Genomic DNA, 22,195 nt, shown 5'->3' with positions numbered 1-22,195 from the left:
CAGGGACAATTCTGATAGAGTAAGTGCATAGAAGAAAGTAAGGGGAGGAGGGGAGGAGTTGGGAAAAGGGAGAGGGGATGGGAGGAGAGAACAGAGAGTAAGCAGTCAAAAAGAGTGGAGAAGCAAGAGAGGAGAGCGAATACAATTGCAGATGTCAGTAGTAAGACATAATGTTGCAAGCCAGGATACAAGATGAAGATGGAACAGCATGATTCAGGGCCACCATGAGAACAAGATGCAAAGGAAGTCCAGCATGAGAGTTGAGAATGGGTGACGCACCGTGAATCAACGAAGTCCATAAAAGTAAAATCCAGCATTGGCCACAAGACGGTGATGGTGAAACCAGAATGTATCAGGACAGACTACTGTGTGCAGGAAGGGGGGTGCACAAGGGAACAACACAGGGGGACTAGAGAGGGTGGGGATGGCCTGTTGGGACAGAGGGTGTAAACACATGTTGGTGCAAGGTTACCTGCTGTCTTAGGAGGGGGTCGGACCCTGGATCCTCCTGGTCCAAACAGGTCCAAACAGCAATAGCACTTTTCTTTGACTGCCTTTCACTTTGGAGGCCCGGGAGAGAGACGCCCTTCATCTAAGAGTTAAGAGCAGGAAGGAAGAGGCAGGGCTAAGAAGGTGGGCGGGGCTTAGGCCAGGTGACCTAGATCCACTTACAGCTGCTCCCCAGCTGCAAAGGAAAAGAGGCTGGAGGGCTCCTTAAGTAGGGAAAAGAGCGGCAAGCAGGAAGGCACCAGGTGGGCGGGGCTTGCTAAGTGGTGAAAAGAAGCGTCAAGAAGGAAAGCACCAGGTGGGCGGGGCTTGCTAAGTGGTGAAAAGGATTGGCAAGCAGGAAGGCACCAGGTGGGCGGGGCTTGCTCAGTGGTGAAAAGGAGTGGCAAGCAGGAAGGCACCAGGTGGGCGGGGCCTGCTAAATGGTGAAAAGGAGCGGCAACCAGGAAGGCACCAGGTGGGTGGGGCTTAGGCTAGGTGACCTAAATCCACTTACACCTGCTCCCCAGCTGCAAAGGAAAAGAGGCTGGAGGGCTCCTTAAGTAGGGAAAAGAGCGGCAAGCAGGAAGGCACCAGGTGGGCGGGGCTTGCTCAGTGGTGAAAAGGAGTGGCAAGCAGGAAGGCACCAGGTGGGCGGGGCCTGCTAAGTGGTGAAAAGGAGCGGCAACCAGGAAGGCACCAGGTGGGTGGGGCTTAGGCTAGGTGACCTAGATCCACTTACACCTGCTCCCCAGCTGCAAAAGGAAAAGAGGCTGGAGGGCTCCTTAAGTAGGGAAAAGAGCGGCAAGCAGGAAGGCACCAGGTGGGCGGGGCTTGCTAAGTGGTGAAAAGGAGCGGCAAGCAGGAAGGCACCAGGTGGGCGGGGCTTGCTAAGTGGTGAAAAGAAGTGGCAACCAGGAAGGCACCAGATGGGCGGGGCTTGAAAAGTGGTGAAAAGGAGTGGCAACCAGGAAGGCACCAGGTGGGCGGGGCTTAGGCCAAGTGACCTAGATCCACTTACACCTGCTCCCCAGCTGGTATGAAACCTACAGATGTTGAAATGTAGACCTTCAATAGGATTTTGTTAAGTCAGTTCAGTGGATAGACGGCCTTGTTCATGCAAAAGGGAAAATCAAGGGGAACAGGCAAATGTACATTTAAAAGTAGCAATTTTGAATGAGAGCAATTAAAATGAAGCCTGATGGAAACTGGCATCTGGTGTTCTATTCAATTCACCAGTCCCACAGCAGAACAAAAGCAGAGCTGATGGGCATTTACCTCGCAAGGAACCGGATTTCGTTTGAAGTGGTTGAGTCATAAGGATAAAGGTGGGCCTCCAACTACGTCACAGGGAAGCCAAAATTGCAATCAATTCAAAGGCAGATTCATTATAGAATGCATCTGTTTTGACCAATCTGCTATTTCAATCTCTGTGGCCTTCCTAAGGAAAAAAGAAAATGTAACTGCAAAAACAAAGTTTTTATCTAAAACCTTCACGAGGTGAGCTGGTCAGACAGAAGTCAAAGCGCCAGAACTTCGAAAGACTGTAGCAAGGCCAGGCTAAAGTCATAACTATATTTTGCCCTGAACTAACAGCTAAAGAGCTAAAGACACCAGATGCTCTGTTATTGACTGTAATATTTTATATTTGAAAAAGTCTGTTTACATGTTAAATTGTATTTACTATTTCACTCATAATGCATAACATGGAATGTCATAGAACATTAGCTTGTCTTTTAAAACATTCATTTGAAAATGTTTATTAGATGGAACCAAAACGATTCTTCTAATTTGATTTAAAATTATGACATTTTTATTTTGATGTGCAGAAATGGTGCACAGCGTGACTCATATATTGTAGCGTTCACAGTGGCGAGCTGGTTACTTTGGAATGGGAAAATAATTTGTATATAAATGTAGAAGTGTGTTAAATGGAAAACTCTGTAAGTCAGTACCCATTGGTCCAATTGTGATGAAAATTGCATTGTTTGATTAATGCCAGAGAGATACATCTGGTGAGCCAATAAATAAAGTGGTCATATGTGTTGAATTTACTATTTCAGTATGTTACAATGCAAGAAATGTCTGAGCTGACATCACATCAAATGGGTGGCAAAGTGGGTTCAGAAGATACTCCCATCAGACTGCCCCCTTCATCAATGAATGTGGAGTAATATGTTTACTGTGATGTCACTTTTGGAACACTGTCCAATGACTTACACTGATCAATTAGATTGGAGAAATTACACGGGTTTCAAAAGGGTGGGGTTACTGTTTTATAAAGGATCAGATCCACATTCACTTTGGAGGGAGACAAAGAGATTCACTCACTCACTCACTGGTGGAGAGGAAGAAGGATAATTGATACCAACAGGAAAGAGAAGGAATAGGTTCCTCTCCTGTTGGACTCATTGATGAATTATTAGCAGAGGCTGTAAGTGAGGCCTACCAGGGGCTAATGCCCCAGGCCTTCTTCAGTGGAAGAAATAGCAGACAGGCTGTGGAGAAGAGCTAATCCCATGTTTCTGGCTCATGCACACCTGTTCCTAGAGGGGGAGAACTGAACCTGTCCTTAAGAGGGTGCCCAACTGTCTTTGATAAAGCCAAAACAAAAGAAATGCATATGCGAGTGTGATCTAAAGGGGAAATAATACTATGCCGAGTGATAGTATAAAAGGGAATCAGATTAAATCCTGGTGACTGTTATTTGTCAGTACTGAGGATTGGGAATATATCAATTGATTGTGCATCCAGAGAAGTAAGGGAATATTTTAGAAGTGCATGGGATTCTGGAGAAAAAAATATATAGATTTTATAGCTTATGTCCCATAGTGTGCCTACAGTGAGATGCCCTGACTCTTTCTCTGTGTAATGAGATCTAGCATGGAACAATCATTATAGGAGTTAAATGGACATCTCACTGTGTGCATGCCTAGAAAAAGAATGTAAGTGAAGTCATTCCTGGGTATACCATCAGGCAGAATATTGTTGTTAATGATATGTCGTTCCAGACAAAAAGGAAAGAGTGATTCCTCGCTACCCATTTTCACGTTTTAAATTGCCCATTTGAAATAGAGAAAGCTATGCTTTTACCCAGTAATTAAAATAAAACATCACTAAAGGGAATCAAGCCTGCATGAATGCTGAACCTACATCTTCCTTTCTACAAGCCGTTTACATGAAGGCCCAATGAAGGTCCAGTAGTGTGTTGCAATCGAGCTTTATGGTATGCTGCCGAAATTCTGATATGTATATTGAATAATGGCAGTGGTATTTATGTTTATTAAAAGGGAAGTAGAGAGAATCAGAGTATTTAGTTATTTTTCAAAAGTGAAAGATTCCTCCTGAACTCTCAGGCATTCAACCTATGGTGCGTGCGCGCTCAGGGTGAATTAAATGTTTAGATGCCTATGGTGATGTGTATGTTAAAGTCAATATTTCTTAATTGTAGCATTGAAAACTGGTGAATAGTGTGCCAATTATTTTTCATCATTGTCATTTCATGGAAGTGTAACTTGTTTATCTTTAAACAGACACAAATATTTCTATTTGGTTAATACATATATCTTCTGTGCAACCTTGTGTGTATCTTCTCCCAAAAGGGGCGGTACGGTTTAGGGAATCAATCTTATTAAATTCATTGTCCCAGATTTTTTTAAAAGAACTTGATTAAATCAAGGAAAATTGTGCGCACCTGATTTGGGGTGGGTGGAAAGTTCCCCATAATTAGATGTCACCTCGACATCCTACTGAACCCATTACTGCCTAAGTAAGTGTCTCATACCGAGAGTAAGGTGTATGTCGGGGAACAGCTCTTGCTTTGTTTTTCTACTATTTATTAATTTTGTTTACCTATTGTCCCTTTCGCTGAACCTCAGAGTCTAGATTTAAGTACTAGACCGATGAATAAGGGCCAAGCTTACTGGTTTAACCCCACACAGCTATGCCTCCCTTTAACTTGCACGGAATGAAGAACAATCAGCAAACCTTTAACACTTTGTAAACAGGGCTCCTGGTGAATCTGAGGGACAATTGATTTCCTTTAGTATTAATTAAGCATGATTTACTGACAAGCCCAAATGCACTTCTTGATCTATGGACTTATTGTGCACCTAAAGGGAGTGCAATGCGGCCTCCTCTGTAAATACACAAATCCCTGACAGAGCTGGCCTGGGCAAGAATCTCTCACACACCCTCCTATCTTTATTCACTAGTGAGAGATAACAGGAGGCAGAAACCTCTCTCGGAAGCTCGGCCCAGTGCTGGCTCAAGGTGCGCTCAGCGGGTGCAGCCGCACAAGGGCGCCCCCACGGCACAGCAAATAAAGGGTGCATTGCCTCCAGATCAGTGTCATCTAAACAGCGCCTATTAAAGAATCACGTCACTATTTACATGACACTGAGCTGTTGACAAGGCACCTTTAAACACACTTTACAAGAACAGAAGGGGGCTCTGTTCGGATAATCAGCCGAACAACCAAATTTAGCCCCCTCATGTTCTTCATTGGTGGAGTATGGCCGGGGGTTTTAGGGTGCACAGGGTGCTGGCAGACCTGGGGCTGGCACTGGTGCAGGCAGTCCTCAAACCAGCCTAATCAAAGCTGCCAAGTGAAACGCCTGTTTACTCTCCTCTGCCCTGCTTTAATAATTCTCCCTCCCCTGATTTTCCTTGTGGAAAGAAGTGTTCCAAAGGAAAGGCTGCAGAGGAAGGGCTAGGAAATGTGTATGTGGGCTGACTAGCACATGGGAAGGAATGAGATCCTTTCCCCTTTAAGGGCCTGCTTTACAAAAATGTTTTCAGAGGGATCTTTCCATGTTAAAACATGTTTGTAAATCAGGACCTAAGTATCCTCATCTCTCTCTGAACAAAACAGGCTGTTTTTATTTTCTGGCCCTCTTGTGGCCCAAACTATTCTCCCCACAGAGACTTTGTGACTGTCAAGAAAATGTTGTCCTTTTACCTCACAGAGCCACACCAAACTACCGCTTCTGTAGATCATACTAACGCCCACCATTTCAGAATACTCAATTTAAGTTAATGGGGGCTGATTACCAATAGGATCTGTTTAATAATATGTTTTCATAACACAGTGCTTTATGACCAGATACTTCATGCAGCGAATCAGGCAAGGTATGCAGTAATAACCATTTACAAGGAACAGATACATTTAAATTACATATTTTCCATTTTAAGAATGTCCATGCATAAAAGGCCTTCACTAATTTACATTCGCACATGTAATACATTATAGTATACCTTTTATATAAGCTTTATGGTGATTTTCTCATTTTCTTCCGAATCACATAATTCATGTATTTTTAAATACATATTTTAAATACATATATGCAACACTGTGCTGTCCAAAACCAAAACTTTTATGACAGGTTTAATTTAGTTAAGCATGTTGCATATTCCCTTAATAGCAATACATGTGCCATTCCTCTAAGGGCTACTGAGATGTCCTTTACAATTCTGTTATATACTCAACATTTCAAACTTGGGTTGAGAGCCATATATAGTTTGGTTTTCATCGTCAACAGATGTGATTTTACTGAAGTCTCTCAGATTTCCTGTGTGTTCGTATGCAAACAGACGTCAATCCTTTGTTATATTCTTTAATTCAGAATCCATAAATAACGATTTCTATTAATCCTCACTGACTCCTTTTACTTTTTGGTATTGAGATCAAACATGGTCGGGTAGTTGTCAGAAGTGTATTTCTCAGCTTGGATTTAATTGCAGGCTTGTGCCATTAATTTGGCTTTCTTTTTATTGTATTTTGGCCAATGCTTTTTCACGTTAGCTACTTAATTTGAACATTTGAGTTAATTCCAGCACATTGTTTATCAAATCCTACTAATTCTCACAAATCGTGAATATTTTAATGATGTGAAAAAAGTTAGAACATCAAATGATGTAACATGCAGATATATGTTTGTATATGTCATTTATGCAAAGAGACACTGGGCAGTTGATGCTGGTCCATAAATGTCACTGCATATAAAGATTCAACGTCCAAAGTGACCAGGAGGTCATTGTGGCCCACAGATAGGGTGTCCAATTTCTTTATGGTTGATGCTCGGCTAATCACACATATCACATCTCGCATAAGATACATTCTATGCAGGCACTATTCACATCACCCTGCCGCCTCAGTTTCTAAACCTTAACCAATTTGGCCTTTCTGATTTCAGTGCCTTCAATATCCAGGTCACTGGTTACCACATTCCTGTTTTTTCCAGCCTTACACCTGGAATTTGAACATCCATCTGACTAAGGTAACCCCCCACCCCTTTTTCTTCAAATCACCTCACTGTAAATTTGTTTTAAACATAGATAACTCATTTTTATCCATTCATTTCTGTAGACCAAGGCTACATTACCTCGCCTAGCGAACAGCAAAGTTTTCCAAAAACTTTTTCAGTCTAACCATTGATACTTAAAGGTAGGCTCTGACCTTGCAGTTTTTGTGGTCCCCCGTTCTTCAAACATTATTCTAATTCCTTATATCCTTCTTTAGAAATCTTCCCTCTTGAACCACGTCCTGATGAAAGTCCGGACCCTTCACTAAAACAAAACCTCTACGCTCATGTGAAGGCCCACTCCGCCCCGGACTGGAAACATATTCTTGTGTCGGCAACCAATACTACTATTTGTTCAAGCAAGTAGTAATGTAAACATTTCTACGCACAATATGTTACTAACCTCCACCTATTTTTTACTGTGATGTTTAAAACAGTTTCAACTCTGTGTTGAGGTTTGGCTCAAGTAAACCCTCAATAGGTTCTGTTTTCTATACCCATTGTTTTAATAGTGTGCAACAATGTTTGACTACATTTATTTTCTTTTGAAAAAATGTTCTTCTTGACCCTCCTTTGCCAGCATCTACATACTGGCTACCTGCCTCTCTCAGCTTACCTTCTACACACGGTTAGAATAGGGGTAGCCTATGACTCTTCTCTTCCTACTATATATGCCTTTCTGAGTCAGGTCCCCCTTGAACAAAAAAGAAGGCTCCCAGCCCCCCCTGTTTCTACCTATGCTGTTTGTGCACCTTTAACTGAACATTGTGTGCTGTAAAGTGGACAAAGTGAGTTTCAGTCCTGAAAACATATAGTAAGAATGAGTTGCTTAATGATTTGAGCATGATTTTTTCAATTAATGGAATGTGTCAATATATGGCTTTGTCAATTTTCATTCCACTCTGATTGAAGAACCGTTCGAAATTTTAACTTGGCATGATCTCACTCCCTCTTCAATAGCTGAACATTTTATTTTCAATTTTTTTAAACAGTTTCATATAGTGGGACCCTGTCCACAAGGAGAATTTTAGTACTGTGCAACATAATTAAATAACACTATATTTGATTAACAATTCATGATAAAATCATCAAAGTAAAACGTACAGCGACCAGGATGGATACAATAAAACAAATAGCACATAAAATAGTATAGATCCAGGCAAGTAGACAATGTACTAAACACACCTCAAGAGAATCATCCCACTAGGGCATTAATACAATGGTAAGGATGAAAAGAACAGCCTCATTTGCTTGCAAATGATCAACCTTGTGAGGCTGAAACTCATTGTAAAAGAGGAGTCCTATAGAGGCATAGTAAGAGAACACATGTTGTCTTAATTTCTCTGTATTAGCTTAAGAGCTTAGCAACCTTAAAAAAGGAGTTGCTACGAGTCTTCCAAAGCTGCCAGAAATGATTAACATGTTCTTTAGATTAGTGGGTTTGCCCTGTCTTAGTGTCCTTACATATAAGACGCCTAACTTTAAAGATACTCTACACTTTTTATTACCACTAATGTGAAGCTACCAATATAGTTGATAGACTGTCACATTTTTTCTCCCACCAATTCATTTTACCTGAGCATGAACTACCATGTTTTAGAGGGTGAAAGTTCACTTTTTAAACACCCAACAATAACACATTAAACCCATCAGTGTGAAAAAGCACTATAGATTGGACAACTGATCCATACATTTCTGCCAAAATTAATGATATAATCTTCTTCAACAGATGCAGTTGATAAAAGGAAGTTTGTGCATGTTCCTCAATATGGAACCTATAATTAAGGAAGCCCACATATTTGCCCCTTTAGATATTGTAGGAGGGAAGGAATTCAGTCAATCTTGTATAATGTCTTAATTTTTTCATGAGGGAATTAAGGTAAGCTTCCTCCTCAGGAGGATTGAGTGCATCCATACCTCAATTGACAGGAATCAACCTCATAAAACAATGGATATCAGCAATAGATCACACTCTGAAATATAGATGGGTGTCATTTACATACTGGTGGATCGAGCCCCTCCCTCTCCATTGCACGATATCTCAGTGGCTTCATGCACATATTAAAATGGAAATGTGACAAAATCAAACACCAGGGAAGTACACGGGTCAAGGGAGAGGGGGGAACTGGATGATTTCATTCGGAGCAATAGAGAACATCCAGATGGAAAACAGGAGAACATTTCCTTCCACTATTCAATCCAATACCTTTACTGTTTCTCTGTACACACTTCTTAATACTATTCAAATCTCCACTGCATCTCAGTTGCACTCTAAAGCCCTAACAGAGACATGTTGGAGTTTCTCTGACAAAAAGAAGGTATTAAGAGTTTCATCCAGGAAAGTGGAGAGAAGGTTGACAAGGCATTTCTAAAGATATTTCAGAAAGCACAAGAAACAGCAGAACTTACACCCCTGTGCCAGACCATGCTGCAAGACAAAACCAAGTAGTGGACAAAGAAATAAGGAATCCTGAAACATGCGACAGACTACTAGCACATGGAGATTGTTATTGACCTCCTCTCAGCCAATCAGAATGCTTAGAGAGCAGTCAACAACTATTTTGTCTATCTACATTCTTATGCTTCTGTCTTCAAAAGACTGGTAGACTACAATGTTTCTTCCTGGCAATATTTCTTTCAACAAGAAACGTCCTCTATGCGAGGACCTTTTTTTTTTTTTTTTTGGTTGCAATATCCAATTTAGCCTATAACACATGAAAGAGAAGGCTAAAACAGGGGGAAATGCTTTCACTTTCTTATTGCGAAACCATTTAATTAATATACATGAATCTTAATGCATGTTCATGGTAAACTTGTTTCAGTTCAACTAAGTTTGCACTGAAAATGCTTACCTTATTTATGTAATGGTTTGGTAGGAGAAGGACGGTGATCTGGAGGGTTGCCCAGAGCAATGCCAGAGGTTAAGATTCATTCTAAACCTTCCAGCCATCACCTCTTTGTTTTTGCTTCATCACCCTCGTGGGATGGGTATGCCCAGACATAGGTCACGTGCCTGCTGGGCCTAGAGACCCAAGCTACTCCTCACTCATGAAGCCCAACAAGGGCAAAACATGTCTGGGGATGCTTGTGGTCTTGTGCAGAAGGAAATGTGACCTAGCAGTTCGGGCTGCACTGCCCCTTTTGGATTGGGACCAAGCCTGATTTGCATATGGTCTTTCCCCTTCTGTAATGCCTTGGCAGGCAAAGAACTATTGTCTGGAGGGTTACCCAGAGCAATGCCAAAGGTTAAGATTCATTATAAACCTACCAGCCGTCAGCTCTTTGTTTTTGCTTTGTCACCAGGAGTGGGACGGGTATGCCTAGACATGGGTCCCGTGCCTGCTGGGCATAGAGACCCAAGCTACTTCTCACTGATGAGGCCCAACAAGACCAAAACATGTCTGGGGATGCTTGTGGTCTTGGGCAGAAGGGATATGACCTACCAGTTCAGGCTGCACTGCCCCTTTTGGGGTGGGAGCAACCCTCATTTGCAAATGGTCTTTCCCCTTCTGTAATGGCTTGGCAGGCGAAGAACGATGGTCTCGAGGGTTGCCCAGAACAATGCCAGGGTTTAAGATTCATTCTAAACCTTCCAGCCATCACCTCTTTGTTTTTGCTTTAACTTATAAAGACAACTATGTTATTAAAAAACTACAAAATCAAACCACACTAGATGTACAGATTCAGTTTGTCTATTTACTTTACTCACTATTAAAGTAAACATTTTTACTTCACAACCAAAACTCCCAAACTTGCATTGCTCCTACCACTAAGTGCTAATAGCCTTAAAGACCATGGGAGAAGTCATTATCACTTGCAATAATGGCCCCATCTCATAATGACCCCTCCCTTGCTCTATATAGCTACATTAATCTTTCTACGCGGCCTGCTCGATGCAACATCTGGTTCCAAAGTATGTCAATCGGTGTGATCTTTGCAAAATTTAAAGGGATTTTAGGAATTTGATATGGTTGTTTTACCTAGTACACATGAAGATGCTAACAATACCTATGACACATGGATGAAGGTGGTGCTGAAGACATGCCACGCAATATAACAGACACTTTAGAGCATGACAAAGTGACATTTCCTCAGAAAATACATTGCTACCTGCAAAACCTTGCCACTTTATATGACATAATAGCCTTTCCAAAAATGTACTTCCATTGTCTTTGTAAATGAAAACCCACTGGTAGTCTACAATGAATGAGAACTAGCTTTTTGCTATGGTCCACATAGCATGATCACTTTATTGCCTGACTGAATACATTACTTGAAGTAGCTTGCTGAAAACTAATGTGGTTTGTTTTACATGTACAAACTACGTTTATGTGCCCAATGCATTCAATTACACTAGCTGTTACCGGTGTAACATACGCCATTCTAGCATCTCTTAAAGGTTAATATTGGTTGGTAATTCATAGGGTCACTTGTGCCCCCTTCTCAAATATCGGAATTACCACCGATTGATTCCAGGAAGGGGTGTAAATCCCTGTGACTTACTAATGGTCATTGAAAGGCTAAACATATCACATGGAATGAGAGATATGAGCGGCATAAGAACAATATCTAAGTTCCATCGATCACACGTGCCTCCATGATGTGTCTTTGTAGACGTGTGATTGTCAACCTTGTTCCATTGCAGAGTCCCTGTGATGGCATTAGACTGCGTAGAAGCATAATTGCAGCACATACTTTCAGTTTTAGCTCGTGAGGAGGCATTCCTCCTACAGCGTTTCACTGTTTAGAGACTGAAATGTTGAGCCAGTAACAAACTGTTCATTGACACCAGAACTACCGTGCCCTGTGTGAAGGGAAGTGGAAGTGGAAAGAAGTATCTTCCAAATGTTTGTGATAGTAGAAGGAGAAGGTGACAGCGTAGAACCGTGCTTATTCTGTTCGTTGAAATGGTAGCTGTTGTTGAAGTGGGTGCACTTTACCATTTGTACAGCAGAGGGCAACCTAACATTGATACATTGCATCAGCTGAGTACGGACACATACCTAAGTGTTTTATATATAGAGATTTTCAAAACTCACTGTCTATAACACTTAAAATGCATCCCATTGTGTGTATGTTCTCTTTACATTTTGTCACTTTTGGCCAATATCATTGGCCCAGAGTGATTCAAAATGCCCATCAGCCACTTGTTCTTTAATACATTCCTTGGTGGAGAACAGGAAGTTCAAGTTTGCTTACCCCATCTTCCACGTCTCTGAAAGTGGATCTCCCTCAGGAAGGATTACTGCCACCCTCAACGTCTGGTTGTGTTCCTTCACATGAAGAATTAGGGGCGTTGTGATGAACAGCACCAGAGACCACATAGCCAGTCTCGGATTTGGGCCTTATGAGTATGAGGCATATGAAGGTCACGCAAGTGTGAACCACAAATACAAGGTTTTTTAGATACAGGGGGGCGTGAAAGTATGCTGCTACCATCGTTTTCATGTTTCCGTGCACCAGTCACGGTAGCTAACAGGTGCCACATCCTATTGACATGACAGACTTTGGGAATGACAGACTTTGGGATATGGTATGACATGAGAAAGTGATGTATACCCTTTATTGCATCACATTTAAACTCCATCAAAGTTGATGTAATGCATTAAAATGAAGCTGTGATTAGCGGTGATACTTTATTTAAAGAAACACCCCTCAGAATGGGAGACTTCCATTTGGTACCTTAACATATTTACTGGCAGGCTTTTATTATTATTATTAGATTTATAAATTATATTTCAAACTTAGAAGAACAAAAACTAGGTAGCTTCATTACCCCACAACCAAAACTCCCTGATACCATTAAACACATTTAGATTTTTTATTTAGTTTGGCAAGTTATATCACACTTAAAACCAGACTCATTTAACTTGCTGTACTGGGCTTTACACCCACGTTGCAAGGGATAGTCTCGTTCTTAAGGCAAGTGCATTGCCCCTAAGGTATCTTTCCTGCCTTCAATGATTGAACAATGCTCACATTAATATTTCACTTACCATTAATGTATGAATTCTCTGGACAGAGGAGACAGTCAAAGCAACAGCTGTTATTTAGGTTTTTTTTGTAGAATCCAGGACTGCACAACGCTGAACATTTTGATATTGGAATCTGTGAGATATGAAACATGGGTACTTGATTACACAGCAGACACGAATGCAATCTATGAAACAACCAAACATTTTTCAGCCTCAAAAACTCAAGTGACAGTTGTAAAATCAAATAGGTTGCATTGATAAAGAGTACTGAGTTAGCACTAGGGGCAATGCGAAACTAAAACTCCACCTGTGAAATTACATGGATTTCCTGTTTTTTCTTCACAAAATTGCAGGATGTCCTGCGTTCAATTTTGAAAATCTACCAAATGCAAACATTTATTTACAAGTACAAGTTAATTTGCATATTTTGTATCTGTGTATGGGTATCTTATGTGTTAACTGGGTTCCAGTGAAGGTGCCTGGCTGTCTGCTAACTCTGAAGCATATGCCAGGTAGTTAGGCAGGGACCCTTCAATGAAAAAATGGCATTGTTTATGCCACAGGGGATGATCTAAAAAAAGTACCGCTCTGGTGCAATCGCTTAGCCACAACTCAAAGATGGTGATGTGCAATTATTCCAACTTGGGAACAAGATTCACAACTAAAAGGTAGCACAGAATTTACCTGGCCAAAAGGCTAAGTGCCCAATTCATGGGGAAGGGTGCATCGATCCCACAGATCCTGCGCGCTGAGAACGACATAGGGTTTTCTCTGCGCTCCGGCTATTCATGGAATTGTGCATGCAAAGTAACTGTACATGCAAGTCGTGGCCTGAACGCCTACGACACGTCCTCACAAACCACACAACAACCTTTGCGCCTAGCTTTGCCCAACCATCTAGCACCCCTGAGAACTGCACGTGATCACCCATTAATTTGCATGCAACCAAGTTACGATCAGCATCACACAACTTCCGATCACTGTTAGGGAGAATTCTCAGAAATGTTTTAATTCCTCTCTACCTTAGAGACCCCCAGCACTTTTGCTGGACTCTAGGACTTTTTAATATTTAACCTGGAGAGAGTGAGACCTTTTTTTCACACTCTCACATGTATTTCACTGTGATTTAAACTCTGTGTTTCTTTTGGTTATGGAGTCTGACAAACTCCATAGGCATCATCTTTTTACATTGTGACACATAGCAACGTCAGTGCAGTGACACAGGGAAGTCTTTCAGATTTCCCCAAGGTTCAAATACCTTTTCTTGGATAAACTACTGTTTCCAAGTGCAGTAAAGTTAAATTGACTTTACTTACATTTGTAACTTTCTAGTCCCAGCACACACTATCTTACAATAGGGTGCCGGAGGGGTTCCTTAGAATCTCCTTTGTCTAGTTTCACATGTAACATTTGTATGTTACCCTTTCTACAGTTAATGGCTGGTGGCAGTGGTTTACTTTTAGCTACCATTGGGAGTTTTTACTGCGGGCTGTGTTCGCATCTGAAGTAAAGCACCCATGGGTGCCCATTTTGTCAAAATGGCCCGGTCTTTTTTCAGCATTTCTTTTTGGAAAGGTCCTTCTTGAGATTTACTCTGTGCGCCAAACCAGGTTTGGTCCCTTAGTCATTTTTGTCTTTGCCAGGATTCACGGGTGAAGCCCGCCTCTGGCTCCAGTATGTCTGGCAGGGGCAGGAAGTGAGGGAGGTGCCCATAACTACCTGTGCTTATTCCCCTTCATTACAGAAATGCACCCAAAGTTGATTGGCCAGCTGGCTGTCCAGCAAGGACAGCCACCCTGCTGTATGATTGACAGCTAGGCTGGGATGAATGGGAGAAACCTGCATAAAAGGCAAGGCTTTTTGGCTTGGAAGGCAGTCGACCACTGGACGAAGGAATCCAAAGAAGAACTTGGAAGAGATGCCTGCTGCAACTCCTGGACCATTGGTTTGCCCGCTGAAGCCCTGCTGATGTGCTGAAGCTCCGTATTCCCCTTGACTAGAGAAGCCCTGCGAGGACAACTTCTACTCTTGAGTTGATGGGACCAATCAACTCCAAAGTGAACTTGTTTGGACATTCTCTCGAAGCTGGCTGTACATCCACTGCTGCGGCTGCTGGAACCAAAGTGCCAGGGAGAGGAACATCAAATTGAGTGGATCGCTTTTAAGTCTGACCTGAGTGCCAGAAAGATCCTCTGGAATTCCCTGAAGCAGGACTGACCAAGCCTGAGCCGCCTCAACAGAGTGCTGGACCCCAGAAGCAAGGAAAGACTAAAGTGGTACCGAGAAGCGCATTGTTGCTATTTGCTGTCAGACGCGAGGATCTGAAATACTGAAGTGTCACTGAATTGAAGCCCTTTGCTGTCACCGATCCTCCCGTTGCGTTGCAGGAGTCTCCAGAAGTCCTCCCTCTTGTCCCCACGACTAAGGCACAGGAACAAAAGGATCTGCAAAGCCACACAGAAGCAGAAGCCAGCTGGAACCATTTCTTCAAACGAAAGGTACTATACAGTCTAAGAGAACTTACCTCTTGCCTTGTAGCCTTAATTGTTCTCAGTTGACACTTGTCTTGGTTGCTCCAGTAGGGTTGCATGCACCTTCTACCCCTCACAAGCCTCCCAGCTTGTGGCCCTACATTGATTATCCTTTTTCTACAAAGACTTCTAAAACTTTGTGCAAGACATTTACTTGCCTGCAAGAAGTGCTTCAGCTCACCTAGACTTTTGCCCAATTGGCATTGGCTGGCCTGGCTCCCTGAATGGCTCTTCTCTCCTCTGATTGTGGGGCCTGGGTCCAAAATACCTTCACTTATCCCTTCGTAAATACCTCCCTTTTGGAGCCCTTCGCTCCTCTACCTCTAACACCCTCAGGGTCTGTCGTTTTTCAAAGAAACGAGCTGGGGTTAGATCTCTGTCTTCGGCTTGGCCTCCCTTTGGAACTGCCTCCCTGCCACCTTGAAACTTGAGGAGAACCATCTTCGGTTCCGGAAGCACACAAGACCTTCCTCTTCATCTCTGCCTTTGCCCCTCTTCTCCCTGCTTTCTCTCTCAGCACTGTGCACCTGGCCACCCACTGTCCTGCGGGCCCAGGTACCTGCTCACCCTGCCACCCTCCTGCACTGCCTCCAGGCCACCCCTTGCACTGCGGCCTGTATCTGTACCCAGTCAGTCCCCCACCCACTCCTCTTCTGCACTTATCAGATACACCCTATCTGAGTAACCAAGCACTTTGCCACTTACTGGCTGCACTACCACTGTTTATCACCTTTATTTATTTATTTGACGTATTATTTATTCTGCTCTCTCCTATGCTCCCAATTCTCCCAATCATGAAAACGGCCCCTGTTTGTTTCCCACTCTGATTCCCCATCCCTTTCTTAAAATAATTAATTGTAAATGTAATCTGTATATGTTATCTCCACAAGTGTTTTTCTTTGTAAATATATAATTTAAATAACAAAATATAATATTCCAATCTTTCTAAAAAAAAAACATTTAAAACACCATTTTGACATCCGCAGACTATAATCTTGACTGTGTCCGCATATTTACATACCAGTGATGATGTACGGATGTTTCGGTTTCCCCGAACGTACTTCCTAGTCTGCTGAGTGAACTACACACTTTTAATTTTTCTGCAAATGTGAATTGTCCAGTTGTGGACGCCACACCATATACACGCTATGTCATCTGGCATGCAGCAGCTCACAAACATCGTGACTTGGCCACGGACATCCTCGGATGTCATCATGTCACTGCACCCATGTGGCATAATGACATGTTCGCGATCTGTGTTAACACTTCACAGACATCATTAAATTCAATTTGAGGCCACACTAGGTGCTTTCATGTTAAAATGTGTGCCCTTCCACAGCTCCAGTACCATTCTTACTTAATTTCTAAAGTTTTCACAACTTTTCAAGACCATATTTTGGAACCAATGTTTGAAAACAGTGTGATATTCTGCAGACAGTTCCTCCAAGGAGACCCACCCATTTCTTTTGGTGATTCTCTACTTGGCAGAGCTTGAGAGAGCACCTGTTTCTGTTGGGAGCTGACACCAGAATATTCATTTACAATGGCATCTGCTATGGCCATCCCTCAAGGGGACACCACCACCACCACCTGGAGGACCTGGACAGGGGAACAGGGGCCTTGCAGAAGATAACATGGAGGAGGAGGAAGAAGATGATGTACTGGAGGAAGTGCCTACTATGTTGGGTGGGTAAAAGGATCCATGGTTGCAGAGGTTTTTCACAACCATGGGAAGGGTGCCAAAGGCTCAGGTTGCGCTCGTGCGCTGCACTGAGTGCAATATTGCACTCAGTTGTGGCCAAAAGGGCAGTATTCCTTTGGCAGTATCTCCATGCGCCGCCACACCTGCACTTTCTACCCGCTGCCCTGAGAAAGGTGAGTCCCTACTCAGGCAATAGGATAACTTCAGCCGCTACACTTTCTTCAACCACTCCTGTCACCGCTCTGGATGCCACAGTGGGGCACAGAATTCACAGGCCATATAGGAGGCTGTCACCTGTACCTTTCACAGTTAACAGAACTGTGTATGTACGGTGGCACACTCATCTGCAGGGGGGATGGAATCTGAAGTGCTGTTGAGATGGCTATGAAGGCACATGAAAAGCATTGCCCCCGACCTTAGTTGGCTAGCAGGCCCAACATCATCTTTTGTCCACCTGGCCCTCCCCTAACATGGTTGGTGACCCTTCCCTCCCTCCGTCTCTCCATGCTTTGCTTTATCTTTCCCTCTGCCAAATAAAAATACCAAAAAAAAAGAAAATAGGTTCCTTATGGAACCGCCTTTCAAACTTTCTACTTTATGTTTATACTTAAAGTATTAAGACTCAATAAGAATATCTAACATTTTCATTAGCATTACATTTTATGCTAATGGGAATTGTAGACAATATATATAGCAAAGAAAAGGAAAGGTGATAGTAATACATTTCTGTCCCAACCCATTTTCTCTGCCAAACAAAATGTTAACATAATGGTATTGCGTAGGAAGTGTTTAACCATTGTTTACAGCTTTCACTCTTCCCACTCATATTACACTATCATAAAAAAGTGGATTACCCCCTTCCCTGCAATCATGTAGTCCACAGACAGTTTTAATGTCTGCAGACTTCTTGGAGAATTAAAGGGGGGAATTAAACTCAATTTACTTTTTTTGTTCTACAATGGTGGCCCTTAAAATAACATTTTTGGGGGGTGTATGTACTACATCTACTAACCAATGGTGTACTGCATATTGTACTTCTGTGTTTTGTATAACATTTACAAGAACAGCTTCAAACCTCTGGTTTGTGTTTTGGGTTACTATGTACTATAGCTGCTAACAAATTGTTCCCAAAAACGGTTTCAAGGCATTGTGAACATTAGAAAGAAAAATGCAATTTCCAATATCTGTGAAATGTACTCCATCACGTCGAAAAATGTTCACTCCATCAAATCTATATTGTCATTTCCATTCCTACATCTTGTAAAAAAGCACATACAGCTTTAATAACATTCCACCTGGCAATCTTTACATGTACACTTTCCTTACTTCTAAAACATGTTTTAAAATAGTGGGGCATTGAATGCACTTATGCATTTTTTCATTTTCAATGAAATGCTCCTAAAAAGAAACATTTTTAAACAAACTGCATTTTTCCTTACATATAAATATAACATGTTCCAAAATGTTCTATCACATCCCTGATAGTGCCACCAATCTCCACCTCCTCACATAAACTACCACTTAAAGGTACTATACCAGTGTTTAGCAACTGCATTTCCTTTCCTTTACAAAAATATTTACATTTTCTCCTTACTGAAGTATACACTGTATGTTTCTTATTAAAATACAGGTAAAAGTAGGCATTACTGAAATGCATCAGCTTTCCTCATATGAAAATGTACAGTCTTTTAAACCCAGTATTACCACATTTCACATAGTGGCACAATATTACACATCATTACAAGTGCCACTTAACACTGTGGCTACAATATTTTTCCAATGGCTGTTCCTTACTTCAAAAACACACAGACAGTCGAAGTGCCAATATTTGTATGCATGCTTTCCCTTTTAATACATTCTTACTAAAACAGGCAATTCTTAATGCAACAATTTTCCTTACAAATAAAGTGTTTTCCAATCTCTGTTATAACACACCATATACTGAGAATATAGTTAACATACTTCAGTACTCCACATACAACACACATGTATTCACTCCATTTTACAATAATTGCTCCTTCCACAATAAATATGAAACTATGCTACTAAACCTACTTCAACATTACCACATACGCTAACTAAAATTCTTTTCCAATTACAGAAAATTGACAAAAGCAGCTATGAACAAAGAAAACGCTTCACATGCTACAAAGTATATTAATATTGCATGTATATCACTCTAATTCAAATAGTGCAACTTCACTATCTATTAGCTTAAAACAGTGGTCTTTAAACTGTGTGGTTGACGCCCATTCGAGTACCTGAAGGATGGTCTCGGAGGGCGCGAGGCTGTATCAAAAAAGAAGTATGGTGACTGATTTTAATTGAATATATAAGCAAATCTGTCATATAGAGGATCCCAGCAACACAATTTTTACTCATGGTTGACCTCAACAACAACAACAACTAACTAAAGTGGGGCTTAGCATCAAAACATTTGAAAACCAATGGCCTAAAACATTAATTTCCATTCAACTGTATTCTATTACACTCTTACTCATTCCATTCCACCGGTCACACTATTTCAAATCACATCGCAACATTCCTCCTTGTTCAATACACCACCAGTCTATTATTGCCTAACAACACAACATTCTCTAATACACCTTCTATAGCACAAGTTTCATTTCTTTATTCCTCTATAACCCCAGCCTCATCAACTCCTCAAATCAAACTCAAAAACGTTCACTACTCACACAAAATAACACACATACATAATCTTCCTCGCTCCTTCACAATTACAACCACACAAACCTCATACATGTACATCAACCACTGTTTTCTCAGCACAATATTCCTCCTTTTTCAATAAACCCACTACTCCCATTTTCACTAACACCACTACTGTACAACACATAGTACTACAAACACTTTATCAACCATTTCCCATAACATACACGTACTTATTCCACACAACACCCCCATATTTCAATATCATATTTACCTATACCCACCACACCTATACAACCCCTCACTATTACAACCTTCCCAACCACACCTATCATACCACTACAGAAGCACATGGCAGTCTTTTTCAGCCCTCTAGAATTACATCCACACACCCATGATCCTTACACAATAACACTCACATAAATATTGCACAACTTTAAAACACACACTTTCTTTTTTCCATCAGACACAACAGAATTCCTGCTAAAGAGCAACTCCGTAGAAAACAAAGAAGGGTTAGGCAGATAAAAATAAAAATAAGCCATATACTCACCAGCGACTAAAACAATGTATAGAAACATTCATTCAAACGGAATAACCAGTAACCTCGCTAAAGCAAACAAAACCAGTCAGCACAAAAAAAGTAAGCCCCCTCTTTCAAAAAATAAAACAAAACAAAATTTCAGCGTAGAGTTCTTACTAATTTAATTTGAGAAGTCCGGATCTACGCTTAAAAACTACCACAGAATAGTCATCAGGCTGTGATTGACAGCACATTTAAGCTAACGAGAAAGTTCTTTATATTGATTTTAATTTAAAACAAAATGAAACCACTAACCAAATTAACAAAATGAATCAACTAACTACAAAGAGTACTTGTAAACATGTGCAATGTCTATGTAGATACCTTTTTAAACTTCTGTGAAGGTGAATGGTTTCGCACCAACAGCACAGAGCCGTTTTTTAATGGAGATGCTTATAAACAAAAATAAACAAATCCGATTGCCACAGACAATGATGGCTGAGGATATGAAGTGGCAGCACACACCATTATGGCAAAAGAAACCCTTGTACAAAGATCTTCCCCAACAAACTTTCAACCAAATGTTTCTTTTGTCCAAACAAGTCCTCCAGTGTGTAAATAGACCCGTAGCTCAATATGTAACGTATCCTAACAGTCAGTCGTTCAAATGTTTACGACAATTCCTCAATCAGTATGTGAAACTAAAAGACAAAAGTAGAATTCTTTTGTTTATGGTTTAAAAAACTGTACAGAAAATGCAATACTACACAAATTGGATCGACAGAGACAGATGAGTATATCCTCATGCAAAACAGTACGATACTTCACAATAAATAAAACAAGACAATTACCAGCGTCTACATATGCAAAGTGTGCAAATTGTGCAAAATGTGCAAAAGGAAGTGCGGTGCAATAAAATAATTCATCCGCAAATGCCCATGTATTTGCGGAGAACCCAATTTGACTGCAAAGATGTTAGTGTCTTTCCATTGCTCATCTAGGTCGCATAAATACAAGTTAAAAAGCGTAGCTGCTAGATTGCATCCTGTTAGGAAAGATTTCATAATTGTAGGTAATTTTCCTTCCATGTGGCAACCCCTAAACTTTTTGCTGTTGTTTTTCACCTTGTTCTTGACTTTGCCAGAGAAGTGCAGCCTTCTGCTGCACTCCTCTGGGCTTTCGCTCCTTTCTTACGGGGAAACTGACATGCCCTTAAGACAGTCAGTACCGGGGAACGCTGTTTCCCATAGTTTCTTTTATCATGTTGCGGCTTTAGTGCAACATGACACAAGAGGGCACTGTAAGCTAAGTTACAGCTCTCTTGGGTCTCTAGCCTTCTACAGGCCCTAGATACTCGTTTAGGATTGTATTTGATCGGTGCAAGTCATTCAGGGACTGGAATGGTGGCAGCGATCGTTTTGTGTATTTTGAGCTCCTTTTGGCGTTCTGAGCGCGTTTTTCGCGCTGAACCCAAAATGGTGGCCTGGCTCCCAAAATGGCCAGACCACGAGGCTCCTTTGTCCTGTCCACTGACCGTCTTGCTCCCTTCACCTTCCCCAGGTCGAGCGACCCGGGGCCTTCCTTATTTGGGCATGTACTTTCCCACGAAACGTGGTTGCTTTCGCTGGCTTCTACATGTCTTTTGTGTGCCTCCAGGGTGTGGGCTGGGATGTCTGGTCCCAATACACATCCTGGGTGCCAGAGAGTCTAGGGTGGTGTGAATGCCTGGGACCACCGTGGTCCGTGATTGGTCCACGAATGGTGTGTGTGTTGATGAGCGGATCTCCCATTGGCTCCCCTCAGTTTTGGCGCGAAGGGAACTGTGGATAAGAGGGGGCTGGAAACACCACTACCATGTCGATCTCCTGAGTTCTCACGAACGAAGGAATACAGGAGCCAAGTATCCTGCAACCAAGAGGCTGGACCGAGGAATCGCTGGTGACCCGCTGAAGGACTCCTCCTTTGCACTGCTGTCGTCCTGTGAAACCCTTTCCTCCTTTGATCGA

The 22,195-nt window shown here is 41.8% G+C and overlaps 1 protein-coding gene across 2 annotated transcripts in view; it reads right to left on the bottom strand.

Annotated features, from left to right (window-relative positions):
• Window positions 1-22,195, bottom strand: part of LOC138526336 (G-protein coupled receptor family C group 6 member A-like) — a 420,619-nt gene that overhangs the window by 60,488 nt on the left and 337,936 nt on the right. For both annotated transcript variants that reach the window (XM_069636952.1, XM_069636951.1), the window contains exon 5: window positions 12,785-12,896. In XM_069636952.1, the coding sequence (XP_069493053.1) occupies window positions 12,785-12,896 (112 nt within the window). The remainder of the gene's footprint in view (window positions 1-12,784; window positions 12,897-22,195) is intronic.

The sequence above is a fragment of the Ambystoma mexicanum genome, chromosome 7p (assembly GCF_040938575.1).
Source record: "Ambystoma mexicanum isolate Mex_15411 chromosome 7p, UKY_AmexF1_1, whole genome shotgun sequence".
Taxonomy (NCBI): domain Eukaryota; kingdom Metazoa; phylum Chordata; class Amphibia; order Caudata; family Ambystomatidae; genus Ambystoma; species Ambystoma mexicanum.
The sequence above is the reverse complement of the archived record's forward strand: the minus strand, read 5'-3'. Positions and strand labels throughout refer to the sequence as shown.